The 12328-nt window shown below is 51.1% G+C and overlaps 2 protein-coding genes and 1 pseudogene across 4 annotated transcripts in view; 1 reads left to right on the top strand and 2 right to left on the bottom strand.

Annotated features, from left to right (window-relative positions):
* The first annotated feature begins 54 nt into the window (after positions 1–54).
* Positions 55–3423, top strand: DOK1 (docking protein 1). Of its 2 annotated transcripts, XM_067704586.1 has the most exons (5): positions 55–741; positions 1094–1393; positions 1541–1634; positions 1804–1988; positions 2186–3423. In XM_067704586.1, the coding sequence occupies exons 1-5, from the start codon at positions 670–672 to the stop codon at positions 2996–2998; spliced, it is 1464 nt and encodes a 487-aa protein (XP_067560687.1). In that variant the 5' UTR covers positions 55–669; the 3' UTR covers positions 2999–3423. The 2 variants fall into 2 exon arrangements, with proteins under 2 accessions (XP_067560687.1, XP_067560688.1); XM_067704587.1 differs by lacking the exon at positions 55–741 and having other exon boundaries at positions 1257–1393; positions 1545–1634.
* Positions 3424–4230: 807 nt separating this feature from the next.
* Positions 4231–12328, bottom strand: part of M1AP (meiosis 1 associated protein) — a 76919-nt gene continuing 68821 nt past the window's right edge. Inside the window, exons 7-10 of one of the 2 annotated variants that reach the window (XM_067704589.1) lie at positions 7319–7525; positions 6075–6215; positions 5596–5607; positions 4231–4716 (exon numbers count right to left, since the gene is read on the bottom strand). In XM_067704589.1, the coding sequence (XP_067560690.1) occupies positions 4537–4716; positions 5596–5607; positions 6075–6215; positions 7319–7525 (540 nt within the window). In that variant the 3' untranslated portion in view covers positions 4231–4536. The remainder of the gene's footprint in view (positions 4717–5595; positions 5608–6074; positions 6216–7318; positions 7526–12328) is intronic. The other variant, XM_067704588.1, reaches the window with a different exon arrangement.
* Positions 8128–9327, bottom strand: LOC137205746 (polyadenylate-binding protein 2 pseudogene; annotated as a pseudogene).

Raw genomic sequence — 12328 nt, 5'->3', positions numbered from 1 at the left:
CTCCCGCCCCCCTCCCCGCCTCCCAGCCTGCTTAATAAAACTTTCTTTTCTCGCGGGTTGGGTGCAGGGTAGCTGCGGCCAGAGAGCTGGACACAGAAGAGGCCACGGGGCCGCAGACCGTCCTGCGTCCCGTGCAGCGACTCGGCTCCGAGTTCCGGAAAGTCTTCAGTCCCTAGCCCTTCCCCCACGTCCCCTGCTCCGCGGATCTTAAAACAGCCCAACTCCGGCCGAGCAGGGGTCGGGTCGTGTCTGGGGAATTGAAGCCGCGAGGGCACGTATGGTCCCTCCAATGCCCCAGGGTGCCCGTCGGCATTTTCGAGATGATGTCACGGCCTTCACTCTGACGTCACGTTGAGCATCTGATGTAGTACGCAGCCCCCAAGCCTAGGCGCCGGAGTCCTCTGACCGAAACCACGAGGTTTCCTTCGGTGGAGCCACTTGTGCGCGACCCAGGGTTCGGGGGGGGTGGGCCGGACGTGGTGCACCAGCCAGCTTATCTGGGTACCCCCTCCCCTTCCTTCTGGCTTGTCTCCTTCCTCCCCTTTCGCGGTCCGGGGAGGTTGTGGGGGCGGGAACGCCTCCTGCGCGAGCCCCGCCCCGCCCTCCTCCCCGCCTCGCCCCGCCTCCGGCCCACAGGGCCAGGAAGGGCGGAAGGAACCGCCAGGGGCCATGGACGGGGCCATGGACGGGGCCGTGATGGAAGGGCCGCTGTTTTTGCAGAGCCAGCGTTTCGGTACCAAGGTAGTGTGGGTAGGGGTTGCCGAACCCCATCAGAGCTAGGGGTGGGCAGCTGAGCCTAGATGGAGGGAGGGGACCGGCAGCGGGTTGGAGCGCGGCGCCCGGAGCCGGAGAGCCTTATGAATTTCCGGCTAAATTGCTTTGCACACATTCGGAAGAAGCGTCTGCCTGCCTCCGGCTTCGCCTCTCTGGCCCTGGGGGAGGCGGAGCGGCATCCTCCTTGGGAAACTTCTCCTGCCGTCGGGAAGCCTCAGACCTGAAATTGGCCCGCGCAGGTCCCTCCCTCCCTGTCGGGGCCCGGGCCGCCGGTGTTTGCCTGCTCTCCCTCCCCAGTGTCTCTCCAATCTTTCCCCAGAGGTGGAGGAAGACCTGGGCGGTGCTTTACCCGGCCAGCCCCCACGGTGTCGCGCGGCTCGAGTTCTTTGACCACAAGGGGTCGAGCTCTGGAGGGGGCCGAGGGAGCACGCGCCGCCTGGACTGCAAGGTGATCCGTCTGGCTGAGTGTGTGAGCGTGGCCCCCGTGGCCGTGGAGAGCCCCCCTGAGCCTGGCGCCGCAGCTTTCCGCCTGGACACCGCACAGCGTTCCCACCTGCTGGCGGCCGACGCGCCGTCCAGCGCCGCCTGGGTGCAAACGCTGTGCCGAAACGCCTTTCCGGTGAGGGGCTGGGGCGAGCTGCACTGGGCCCAAGAGTCCATGCGGGGTGGGAGCAGTTACAGCGGCAGAGGAACTGGGCTGACTCAGACCCTGGGAACCGCGGTGAGGGAATCACAGTCTCCTTCATACTCTTTCTCTTTACCCCAGAAAGGCAGCTGGGCCCTGGCGCCTGCCGAGAACCCACCCAAGCTTTCTGCCCTGGAGATGCTGGAGAATTCACTGTATAGCCCCGCCTGGGAAGGTAGATGCCTGAAAAGCCCCAGCAGGGATGGCATGGAAAGAAAGGGTGTCCTACAAGGGGAAGTAGAATGCTCCTGAGAGCTGGCTTTCACGTGTATGCTTGGACAACCTGCTCCCTCCCCCCACCCCAGTCCTGGCCAGGTGCCAATCTAACTGTGTATTCCTTCCAGGATCCCAGTTCTGGGTAACCGTGCAAAGGACTGAAGCCGCTGAGCGTTGTGGCCTGCATGGCTCCTATATGCTGAGAGTGGAGGCTGAGAGGCTGACTCTCCTGGGCGTGGGGGCCCAGACTCAGATACAGGAGCCACTCCTTTCCTGGCCTTACACTCTGTTGCGTCGCTATGGCCGAGACAAGGTGCGGTGCAGGACTGGCTCCCTGGGTTGGGCAGCTGTGGGAGGGGTGGGGCAGGACCGGGCTTTCTTGCCTAGCCCATGACCCCACCTCCCTTCCCAGGTGGTCTCTTCTTTGTAGGTCCCCTGACTAGTTCCAGCCCTGTGACTCACCTCCTCTGATGGCTCCTGATTATGTGTTTCCCTCCACACCCTCTTCAGGTCATGTTCTCTTTTGAGGCTGGCCGCCGCTGCCCCTCTGGCCCTGGAACCTTCACCTTCCAGACAGCGCAGGGAAATGACATCTTTCAGGCAGTTGAGACTGCTATCCACCGACAGAAGACCCAGGGAAAGGCCAGCCAGGGGCAGGATGTTCTCAGAGCTGATTCCCATGAAGGAGAAGTGGCAGAAGGGAAGTTGGCTCCCCCGCGGGGCCCCCAGGAGCTCGCAGGCAGCCCTCCAGCCCTGTATGCTGAACCCTTAGACTCCCTGCGCATTCTTCCAGGCCCTTCCCAAGATTCCCTATACTCAGACCCCCTGGACAGCACCCCTGCTCAGGCAGGGGAGGGGTTGCAGTTAAAGAAACCTCTCTATTGGGACTTGTGTGAGCATCTGCAGCAGCAGCTGATAAAGGCCAAGTTGACAGACCCCAAAGAAGACCCCATCTATGATGAACCTGAGGGCCTGGCCCCAGCTGCTCTCCGGGGCCTTTATGATCTGCCTCAGGAGCCCAAGGATGCCTGGTGGTGCCAGGCTCGGGTGAAGGAGGAGGGCTATGAGCTCCCCTACAACCCTGCTACTGATGACTACGCCGTGCCACCCCCGCGGAGCACAAAGCCCTTCCCAGCTCCCAAGCCCCAGGGCCTGGCCTTCTCTGAATCCGGTGCTGCAGCTGGCAGTGGCAGCAAAGGCCATAGCTCAGACACTGCCCTGTACAGCCAGGTCCAGAAGAGTGGGGCCTCAGGTAGCTGGAACTGTGGGCTCTCTGGAGCAGGGACTGACAGGACTGGGGCCAAGTCAGAGGGCTCCACATGAGAAGAAGGGCAAGGCTGGGGTTGCTGATAGGAGGACCATGGGGAGGTGGCACTGGGGATCAAAGAAACCTGTTAGAACCAGCAGGAACCAGAGGGGTCTGTGTGTAGAGACCAGGGTACAAGGGGAGTCAAGGGAAGGATGATGTGTCCCAAGAAGTCATGGAAGTGGGACAGTTGGCAGGGGCTCAGGGGCTGGATCTGGGGGAGGCCAGCACCTCTAAGTCATCCCCACCAAAGGAAGGGATAGCTGCTGGAGCAGTACTAAAGAAAGGGGTGTTTGGTCAGAGTAGGTACAGTTTGAGGGGCCTGTATGGAGGCTATAGGGAGACACTGGGCTGTGTCTTGATCTTTACCCCGGCATTGTTCTTTGCCAGAGAGAGATATTTTTTTAAAGTTTTATCCTCATTAAAGTCAGTTTGGGTTTAAGAGGTCTATGTGTGTGAATAGTCACAGAGGGGACAGAGTGGCAGGCTGTGCTGGGTAGATGTGGAGGGAATCAGGAGAACCAGGAAGGTGTTGGGGGCCACTGAAGGAGGAAAGGGCCTCGGGCAGGGGGGTCAAGCAGTGTGGTCGTTCACAGCCTGGGTGGTCCAGTCAGGCCCACCTGGGCCTGACCCTATCTCTGTGACCCTGTGTGTAACATCTGTAACGCTCAGTTTCCCCCACTGCCCCTGTGCAAAATGGGAAAGCTTAATTACACATACAACCTCACAGGGTTTTTATGAAAGGAGTTAAATTTCTCAAGTACTTAATACGATTTCAAGTGCCGAGTAAGCATTGTATAAATGGTAGTTATCCTGTGGATGGAGAAAGCTGATGGGCAGGTATGAGGAGAGGGGAATAGGAAGGGAATAGGTCTTTTTCACACCACCCTCTCCCCTGTTCTCAGCTCTAGGATGCCTTCCCTCCCCCTTGTCTCACACACCGACACACACACACACACACACACACACACACACACACAAAAGCACACTCACGCGCCTGCGCACACTTTGCGTGTAGGTACCAAGCATCAACCACTTATCTGTTTGGAGGCTGAAGGGAATTGCACTGTGGTGGGTGTAGTGGGAGGGGCATGGGCTTTGGAATGCGGTTTCGATTTCAATTTCAATCCTACTTGCTTTTCATGAGCTCTGAAAACCTCATCCTTGTCTCCTGAGGTTCAGTTTCCTGATGGTGACCTGACTTCACCCACCTACTTACACAGCTACAAGGAGAAAATCAGGCCTGGGAATGCTCCTAACAATGGTGGAGACTTACTGGTTATTTAATCTTCATTTGTGTTAACAGTATCAAATGATCCAAAAGAAAAATGAGTCCCTGCTTGGCGAAGGAAAAGGGTCGGTGCGTCTCTTCCCAGCCTGAAGAGTGGGGCAGTGGCAGCACTGAGGACTGCGGAGGGGAAGGCTGTGTTTCCCAGCCACCCGGAGCTCACAGAGGCTCAGGTGGATAGGAGGCAAGTCTGTCCACAGAAAGCCATTGTGTGAGCCTTGGCATGGATGTGCTTGCACAGGGCAGCTGGGCTGTGGTGCTGGTGACTTAGGGCCCTGAGGGATACTCCTCGTCTGCCTCCTCCTCCTCCTCCTCCATGGAAGGCTGGAAGAAGACATCCGAGGAAGCTTTGCTGGCTGCTGGCATCTTGGGGGCTCTGCCAGGGGCTGGAGTCATAGGCAAAGGGGCCACTGTGGCTCGAACTCGATTTGTTTGCAGTGGCCCAGCCTGCAAAGAAAGCAAGAAGAGCTTCCTGTGAAGACCAGACTGTTCCCGATCTGTCCAATTCCCTGCCGGGCCTTCTGTCCTAACTCCTTCATGTGTCCTGTGAGTGACAGCCTCGAGGCCCAGGGCAGTGGAGTCCCCTAGGCTCCAGCCTCCACAGTGCCTGTCTCCTGGCTAAGTGTCCTCCTCTGTTTGCTTGTCCACCAGCTAACTTATGGTCGGTTCTGTTCCCACCTCTAGACTGACTGTAGTTTGGAAACATCTTTCTCTTGTAACTTCAGGTAAGACAAAGCGGGGGTTTTCCTATAGGCTCTGTTATTGAGAAACAAGGAAAAGATTAATAAGGGCACAAAAGGAAGCCCAAATACTATAGAACATGGATTTCATAAAAATAAACACCCCTTGGGACTTCCCTGGTGGTCCAGTGGTAAAGAATCTGCCTTACAATGCAGGGGATGGGTTTGATCCCTGGTCAGGGAACTAAGATCCCACATGCCGCAGGGCAACTAAGCCCGCGTGCCACAATTACTGAGCTCGCACGCCTCAACCAGAGAGCCTGTGTGCTGCAAACTACAGAGCCCACGTTCTCTGGAGCCCATGCGCCACAACTAGAGAGAGAAAACCCACATGCCACAACTAGAGAGAAGCCCGTCCGCCACAATGAAAGATCCCACGTGCCTCAGTGAAGATCCCGCATGCCACAACTAAGACCCAACACAGCCAAAAATAAATAAATAATAAGATAAATCTTAAAAAATAAAAAGATAAATCCCCCCTTCAATTACTCTTCTCTCTCAACCCCTGTCACTAGAGCCCTGTCTCTAAGCTACTAACCTTGATCAGCCTCCCTTTACTCATCTGTAAAATAAGCATAACACTTACCTTGCGGGGATGCTGTGAGGATTAAATGAGAAAAATATATGTGAGAACACATGTCACAGAACCTGGCAAATGACTGCTGCTCAGTAAATGCTAATTCCCCTTCCCTTAGGCATTTCTTTTCCCACCTTCCCTTAAGCCTTTTCTTTCAACAGAGGCTTGTGGTTGTAGTTCCAGTGCCGCCAGTTTGCTTAGTGGGACAATGGTCTGTTAAATGACTAATGATTTATCACAAACACTGCAATTAAGATACCTAAACATATGTAAATGCCCAAGCAAAAAAAAAAAAAAGCCCCCTTACCGGGTAGGGGTTGCAATTTTCTTTGTTTAGGGCAAAAGGCTGCTCTTTTTCTTCCTCCCCTGTATGCCCTCTTTCTGCCAGAGGGGATCCAGGGAGGATACTCCCTTGGATGGGGGGGAGTTGGGCACAGGGGAAGAGGACTCTCTGGGATTCTGGGCATAAAGGGGAGGGAGGGAAGTACCTTTCTCAGAGCCCGGCTCTCCCACCTTGGGTGGAGCGGGCCCTGAGGCTTGGCAAAGGTGCTGCTCAGGTGTGAGTACAGGTGGCTCCAAACCTGCAAGGGGTTGTAGGTGGGTGCTAGCTCCAGGTCATCCAGCATGCTCTGAGGAAGAGAGAGGAGGAGCCTCACCTGGGGGTCTTGAGGTCACAGAACCCAAGATGTCAGGCAGAGACCTGAGTGTGAGAAGCTGGAGGAGGTATGATGACCCAGGGCTTCACTGAAGGATGTGAAATAGATGCGTGTCCTGCTGGGTGTTCTGTCCCAGGTCTGAGTGCTTGTGAGGTAAGTGTCAGGCAAGGGTACAAGAAGTAGCAGCAACTGAGTGGTTAGGGACACTGAACACTCTGGCCCTGAGAACAATGTCACAGGATTCTGAGAGGGGCCAGAGCGCTATGAAGGTTACAAGGGATCCAGTGTGCGAAGCTGTGAGGGAGGGTGTGTCCCGGCTGGGGTGCTCACAGTCTGCAAAGCAAGTACACTGAGTTCTCGGAGGCCTTTGAGGTGAGTATAACCAGAGGACATGCCAGCAGAGCATTCCTGAGCAGTCAGGTTTTCCGGCCACAACATCCTGTGCCAGGAACCACTGGCCCTGAAGTGAGACACTGAGTGAGCCATGGCCACTTGTGCCCACCTCTCTGCATCCCCGTGGCTGCCAAGCCAAGAGTACAATCCCAGGCTCTGTCCTCTCTGCACATAAGTCAGCAACCTAGCAGCAACGATGTGGTTCCAGTTCTCTGTACCCAGAGGACCCCCTCCCCCGCCTCAGCCTGGGGAGGCTGACAGAGGAAATCCAGAATCCAGATCCAAGAAGAGAGGAGGGGGAGGAGAAAATGGCCTTCAGAACTGTTCCCTCCTTCTCATCAGTCTTATTTTAAAGCTCTTCCTATTCTCGGTGCCTACATTGGCTGCCTTTCCCTCTTTTTCTCAGAAATAGATGCACACAAACACAGGTACACACACATGTATACACATATTGCAGAGAAAGACCCATGAGAATACACCGTCACACAGATGCTTGCTTACTTCCTTCTGTCTGGCGTCAGTTCCTTGCTTTCTTCTCTGCTCCTCTTACCACACCCTTGGAACCACTTCTGCCTCTGCTCCCGTCCTTTCCTTCAGGGGCTCACTCCTTTCCCTCATCCCTTTCTTCAACTCTCTTCTCTTTTCTCCCCTCTATCTATTCCATGAGATCTGGGCTCACTTGCCTCCACAGTCTTACGGCTGTCATCAGGCATGTCCTCAGGTAGCAGGGGGAAAGGGCTGGGCAGCATCAGTTCCCGAGTGGCCACTGCCTTCACCAGCAGAGTGGGAGAGCGAGATGGCAGGATCACGTAGAAGGTGCTGGCGGGCTCTCTCAGGCTGTGTCCTTGGCTCAGGGGCTCCCCTTTGGCCAATAGCACCCATTCTCTTTTCTGAAACAAAGACATACATAAACGCTGGTTTATCTTTAGTCTTTGGCGTGTTTGGAGGATTAGTCCCAATTGAGGCTTCCCCAAGTTCCTCTGGGGGTGTCAGGGATGGCTGAGCCATTTCACCCTGGCCCTGGGGAGAGAGGGACTTTCTGCCTGAATCACCAGTGCCCCAAGGTACTACTGTTTTTCCCTGATTAGGGACATACACAAAGGGTTATCAATGCAGAGACAAGTTCAGAGACGAAGTAGGTGTTCACCTTAGAGGGGGCTAATATATTACTCAATGATAAATGTGGAGTTTCAAGAACTGAAATCCTTAAAAACAGAGCCTTAAAACAGAGACTTCTGTGGGACACTGTGAAAATTCAGGTCTCATTTTGAGAGTGATAAATTTTGCTTGTGTTGCACAACTGGGGTTAGAGTGGGCTGATTGGGGAATGTCCCTGGAAAGTCCAGAGAGGGCTTAAAAAGAAGGTGGTCAAAGTCACCTGGGAAGAGAGAGGAGGAGGAGAGATCAGGGAGAGGAAAGCTTTGGTACAAGGAGGTGGGTGGGGACAGGGCCCTTGATATCAACTCAGCCCATCACAGGACAAAAAGAAGGGTCAAAATTCTGGGGGTGGCAACTCTTTGAGTGAAGGGTACTGCAGAACAGAGGGGTGACACTTTGTCGTCTGCCATGGAGATTAAATAAGTTAGCATATGGGTAAGAAGAAGAGACAAGCAGACATATTAGCAGATTTTCTGCATGTACCCTTTTAAACCAGGAATGGAAATGAGACAATTTTCTGTGGTAGTTTTTCAAGGAAAACCACAACTCCCGGAACCATGGAGTCAGGACTGTTACAATCATCTTTAAATCTTTAAATTGTGTTCTCTTCCTTGAGGTGATCATCATAACAGGTACATAACAGTCTGCTTGCTACATAAGATGAAAGAAAGCACACTAGTTCTACCCACTCTAACATATATGAAAAGTTGGAAGAAATAATACAAGAGGAAAGGCAAAAAGGAGAAAAAAGATTTTAAGGGGATAGAGGAATTATCAGTGTCTTGTGGAAGACAAGTGGAAAGTGACACAGTGAAGGAGAAAAAAACCTGCTGTGGCATTAGAATTATACCCCAGAGCAAATGTGCTGAGGTGGGGGGTGGGGCTGGAATTCTAGAAACTTCTTTTTTCCTGTTTTTCTTTTTTTTTAAAATTCTTTTGTCCCCTTCTTTCCTCTTCCCCACCCCCACTCCTAATACACACTTTTTTTAAGTAAGGGGAATACCATGATGTCTCTTTAGCCCAGCCCCTGTAGACGTGACCCCAGGGCCTGCTGTTAAAACCACTGTAGAATTGAGAGGGGGAACTGTTGTAGTCGGGGGTCCGGGCTCGGAATCGGACTTGTGGGAAACCCTGGTCTGCTGTGCTCATGCCTGGTCTGTTGGTTCGCTTTGGGATCACCTTGATTTGTCTTCCTCTAAATAGGGAGTCATCTAAGGCCAGGGAAGCCCTCACTGACTGTCTGAGAACTCTATATAAGCAAACTCTTTGGGATGGCCACTAAATTTGTCACAGAGTATGGTAACGTGGTTGACTGAACCACAGCCATGAAAGTGTGCTTCCAGCTCTTCCGCTGCTGCACCACAGTCCACTTTGCCAACGTAGGTGGAGTGGGCATCGGCCTCCATCTTCTCCTCAATGGACATGATCAGTGGGCCTGCATTGCTGGAGGTGGACTCATATTCATTTGCTTCTGTACTTCATTCTGCAGCCCCTTTAGCCTCTCAGCTTCTTCTTCCATCTCCCGACTCAAGCTTTGATTGCTTCCAGTTCCTTCTCTAGAACAGCACATCAATCCTGGGCCCCTTCTGGTGGTCGAGGCTGCATCACGTTATTCTCCGCAACCCTGCCCCGCCGGCCAGTCGGTCGCTGGCCTGCTTGCTCGCCCTCCTCTCACCCAGTTCTAGACACTTTAAAGCAGTGTCATCATTTTGTACAGCACAGAACTCTGAGGGGGTCTGGTAAGCCAGGCAGGTGGTAGGTGCCTTCAGAAGTTCGTGCTTAACATTTTGCTTATATCTGGAGATGCGCTGTCTTCCTGAAGAACAGATACAAAATGTATGGAAAGTCTACCTGATGCTTCCCAAGTCCATCAAATTGGAAATAAATGATACAGAAATCATGGTATGTGTGCATGGGGAGAATTTGCTCCTGCTCTGAGGACATGGCCTTTTTTTTTTTAACATCTTTATTGGAGTATACTTGCTTTACAATGGTGTGTTAGTTTCTGCTTTATAACAAAGTGAATCAGCTATACATATACATATATCCCCATATCCCCTCCCTCTTGCGTCTCCCTGCCACCCTCCCTATCTCACCCCTCTAGGTGGACACAAAGCACCGAGCTGATCTCCCCGTGCTATGCAGCTGCTTCCCACTAGCTATCTATTTTACATTTGGTAGTGTATATATGTCCATGCCACTCTCTCACTTTGTCCCAGCTTACCCTTCCCCCTCCCCGTGTCCTCAAGTCCATTCTCTACATCTGCGTCTTTATTCCTATCCTGCCCTTAGGTTCTTCAGAACCATTTTTTTTTTTTTAGATTCCATATATATGTGTTAGCATACTGTATTTGTTTTTCTCTTTCTGACTTACTTCACTCTGTATGACAGTCTCTAGTCCATCCACCTCACTACTAATAACTCAATTTCATTTCTTTTTATGGTTGAGTAACATTCCATTGTATATATGTGCCACATCTTCTTTATCCATCCATCTGTCGATGGACACTTAGGTTGCTTCCATGTCCTGGCTATTGTAAATAGAGCTGCAATGAACATTGTGGTACATGACTCTTTTTGAATTATGGTTTTCTCAGGGTATATGGACATAGCCTTTTTAAGCCTGGAAGGGATGTTCTCTGGAAGGGATATTAGGAAATTGTAGGGCACTCCATTTAATTTGGCTCAAGTAACTTCCAATGTGGCTCAGGCTTTGAATTATTATCATTATTTTAATCTTCTTTTTTTCATGCTGTTTCATGAATTTGTTTGTAGATTAGTTTGTTTATTTATTAAGAATTTACTGAATGCCTATTATGTCCCAAGCACTAGGCATGGGTATATAGAAATTCATTAGACATGTTTGTTGCCCTCTTAGAGCTTGTAATACAGTAAGCAGAAGGTTTGTAAATTAATGTTTGTCCAAGATTTAGGATGACCAGCTGTTTCAGTTTGCCCATCTTTAGCACTGAAAGTCCTGTGTCCCAGAAAACACTTCAGTCCTGGGCAAACTGGGGCAGTTGGTTACCTTTCCAAGACTCCATGGAGAATAGAATATCTTGCCACTGTGGCAAGTCCCTGGGGGCTAAAACTATGGCAATATGACATTTCTTGCACCTCAGAGTTATGAAACAAATTCAAAACCACTACACCGTGGGATTACTAAGAAACTTTGAATGTGGCACACAAAAAAATTATGATCTTTAGAATTTGAGTCTATTGACTTTGAGACAATAGCTAAGATTCTGTTAGAGAACTGGTATGCAGAAATACGTGAGGTCTCTCAAAAGTAACTCCTGATGTGGGAACTATCACAGGACTGGAAAGAGGCTGATTTGAAAGGATTTTACAGAATGCTTTAAAACTTCTGGGATAATTTACAGAGAGGTTGACGGAAGGCTCTGGAAGGAAGACAGGCAAATGTACTTATTAGAGTTTGATAAAGATATTAATTTATCTGCAGTTTCCCGGAGCATTCTGAGACAGTGAGAGATAGGGAAATTGAACTTTACGGCTTCTATTTTGACTCTGGATTTCTAACCTCTTCCTGGACAGTGATAACTTGAAGTCCAGGACCCAAGCTTGAACGAGGTCATGGGTTGACTTGTTTGTACAGGCATTGTACCTGTGATGGAAATGATTAACTGACAAACCAGGTATCTGAGGCTGAGAAAAGGCAGTGGCATGGTGATGCCCCAGAAGACTAACCTTTGGGGTCCTCAAATTGAACAATGCTTAATGACTGTGGATGACTGCTGAGTACTTTAGAATGTGTTTTTTCTAATTCTAAAAAAAGGAGCATGAGTTGGATGCTGAAATTACTGGAAGGCAGGTGAAAATGTGTCTATATTTATGTTGTGCTTAGGGACTTTTCTACAGAAGGTGCCAGGAAGTTTAGATTTTAGGAAGTGGGGATAGATTCTTTTTAGAACAGGTGTGACAGGGACAGAATTGAATGCAATGTCATACTCCAAGCTCAGCCTGATTAAAGTCATCCTCCCCCACTTCTAACTACTAAAGCTGTGAAGGAAGGTGTGGCAGCCACTGTTGGTTTCCTGGCCACTGCTCCTCTCTCCCTTGCCCTCTCCCTTCTCTTTACCCATTTTTCAGTCTTTCAGTGATTGGTGTGGGGTGATATGTGACCTACACTTAAATAATGAGACATCATCAGAAGTTGCTGGGTGGGGCTTCTGGAAAAGCTTTGTAATACGCTGGCAGGCTTTTTGCCTCTGCACCCTACCCCTCTTTCTCCCTAGGACAAGACTTGGTCTTAAGGTGCAGCAGCCATCTTGTGGCCATGAGGCAGCAGGCATAAGGATGAAAAGTACACCTGCTGTGGATGCTGCAGTGGGAAAATGGAAAGAGTCTGGGTCCTTGATGGTGTTGATCAACTGCGTCAGCCCCAGAATTGTCTGTCCCTGCACTTCTTGTTACATGAGAAAAATAAACTCTTAATTACTCAAAGTAGAGTTGGGTTGGTTTTCTGTTAGTTACAGACAAATGGATCCTTTACAGATTTCAAAGAAAATGAAGAG

This window comes from Pseudorca crassidens, chromosome 14 (assembly GCF_039906515.1).
Source record: "Pseudorca crassidens isolate mPseCra1 chromosome 14, mPseCra1.hap1, whole genome shotgun sequence".
In the NCBI taxonomy this organism is placed as follows: Eukaryota; Metazoa; Chordata; class Mammalia; order Artiodactyla; family Delphinidae; genus Pseudorca; species Pseudorca crassidens.
This window is presented reverse-complemented; position numbering and strand designations above follow the sequence as displayed.

Coding starts and splice junctions, on each gene's coding strand:
- DOK1 (XM_067704586.1), top strand. CDS start 670: ATGGACGGGGCCATGGACGGGGCCGTGATGGAAGGGCCGCTGTTTTTG. Junction 1,394..1,540: donor TGTGCCGAAACGCCTTTCCG/GTGAGGGGCTGG, acceptor TCTTTACCCCAG/AAAGGCAGCTGGGCCCTGGC. Junction 1,635..1,803: donor GTATAGCCCCGCCTGGGAAG/GTAGATGCCTGA, acceptor TATTCCTTCCAG/GATCCCAGTTCTGGGTAACC.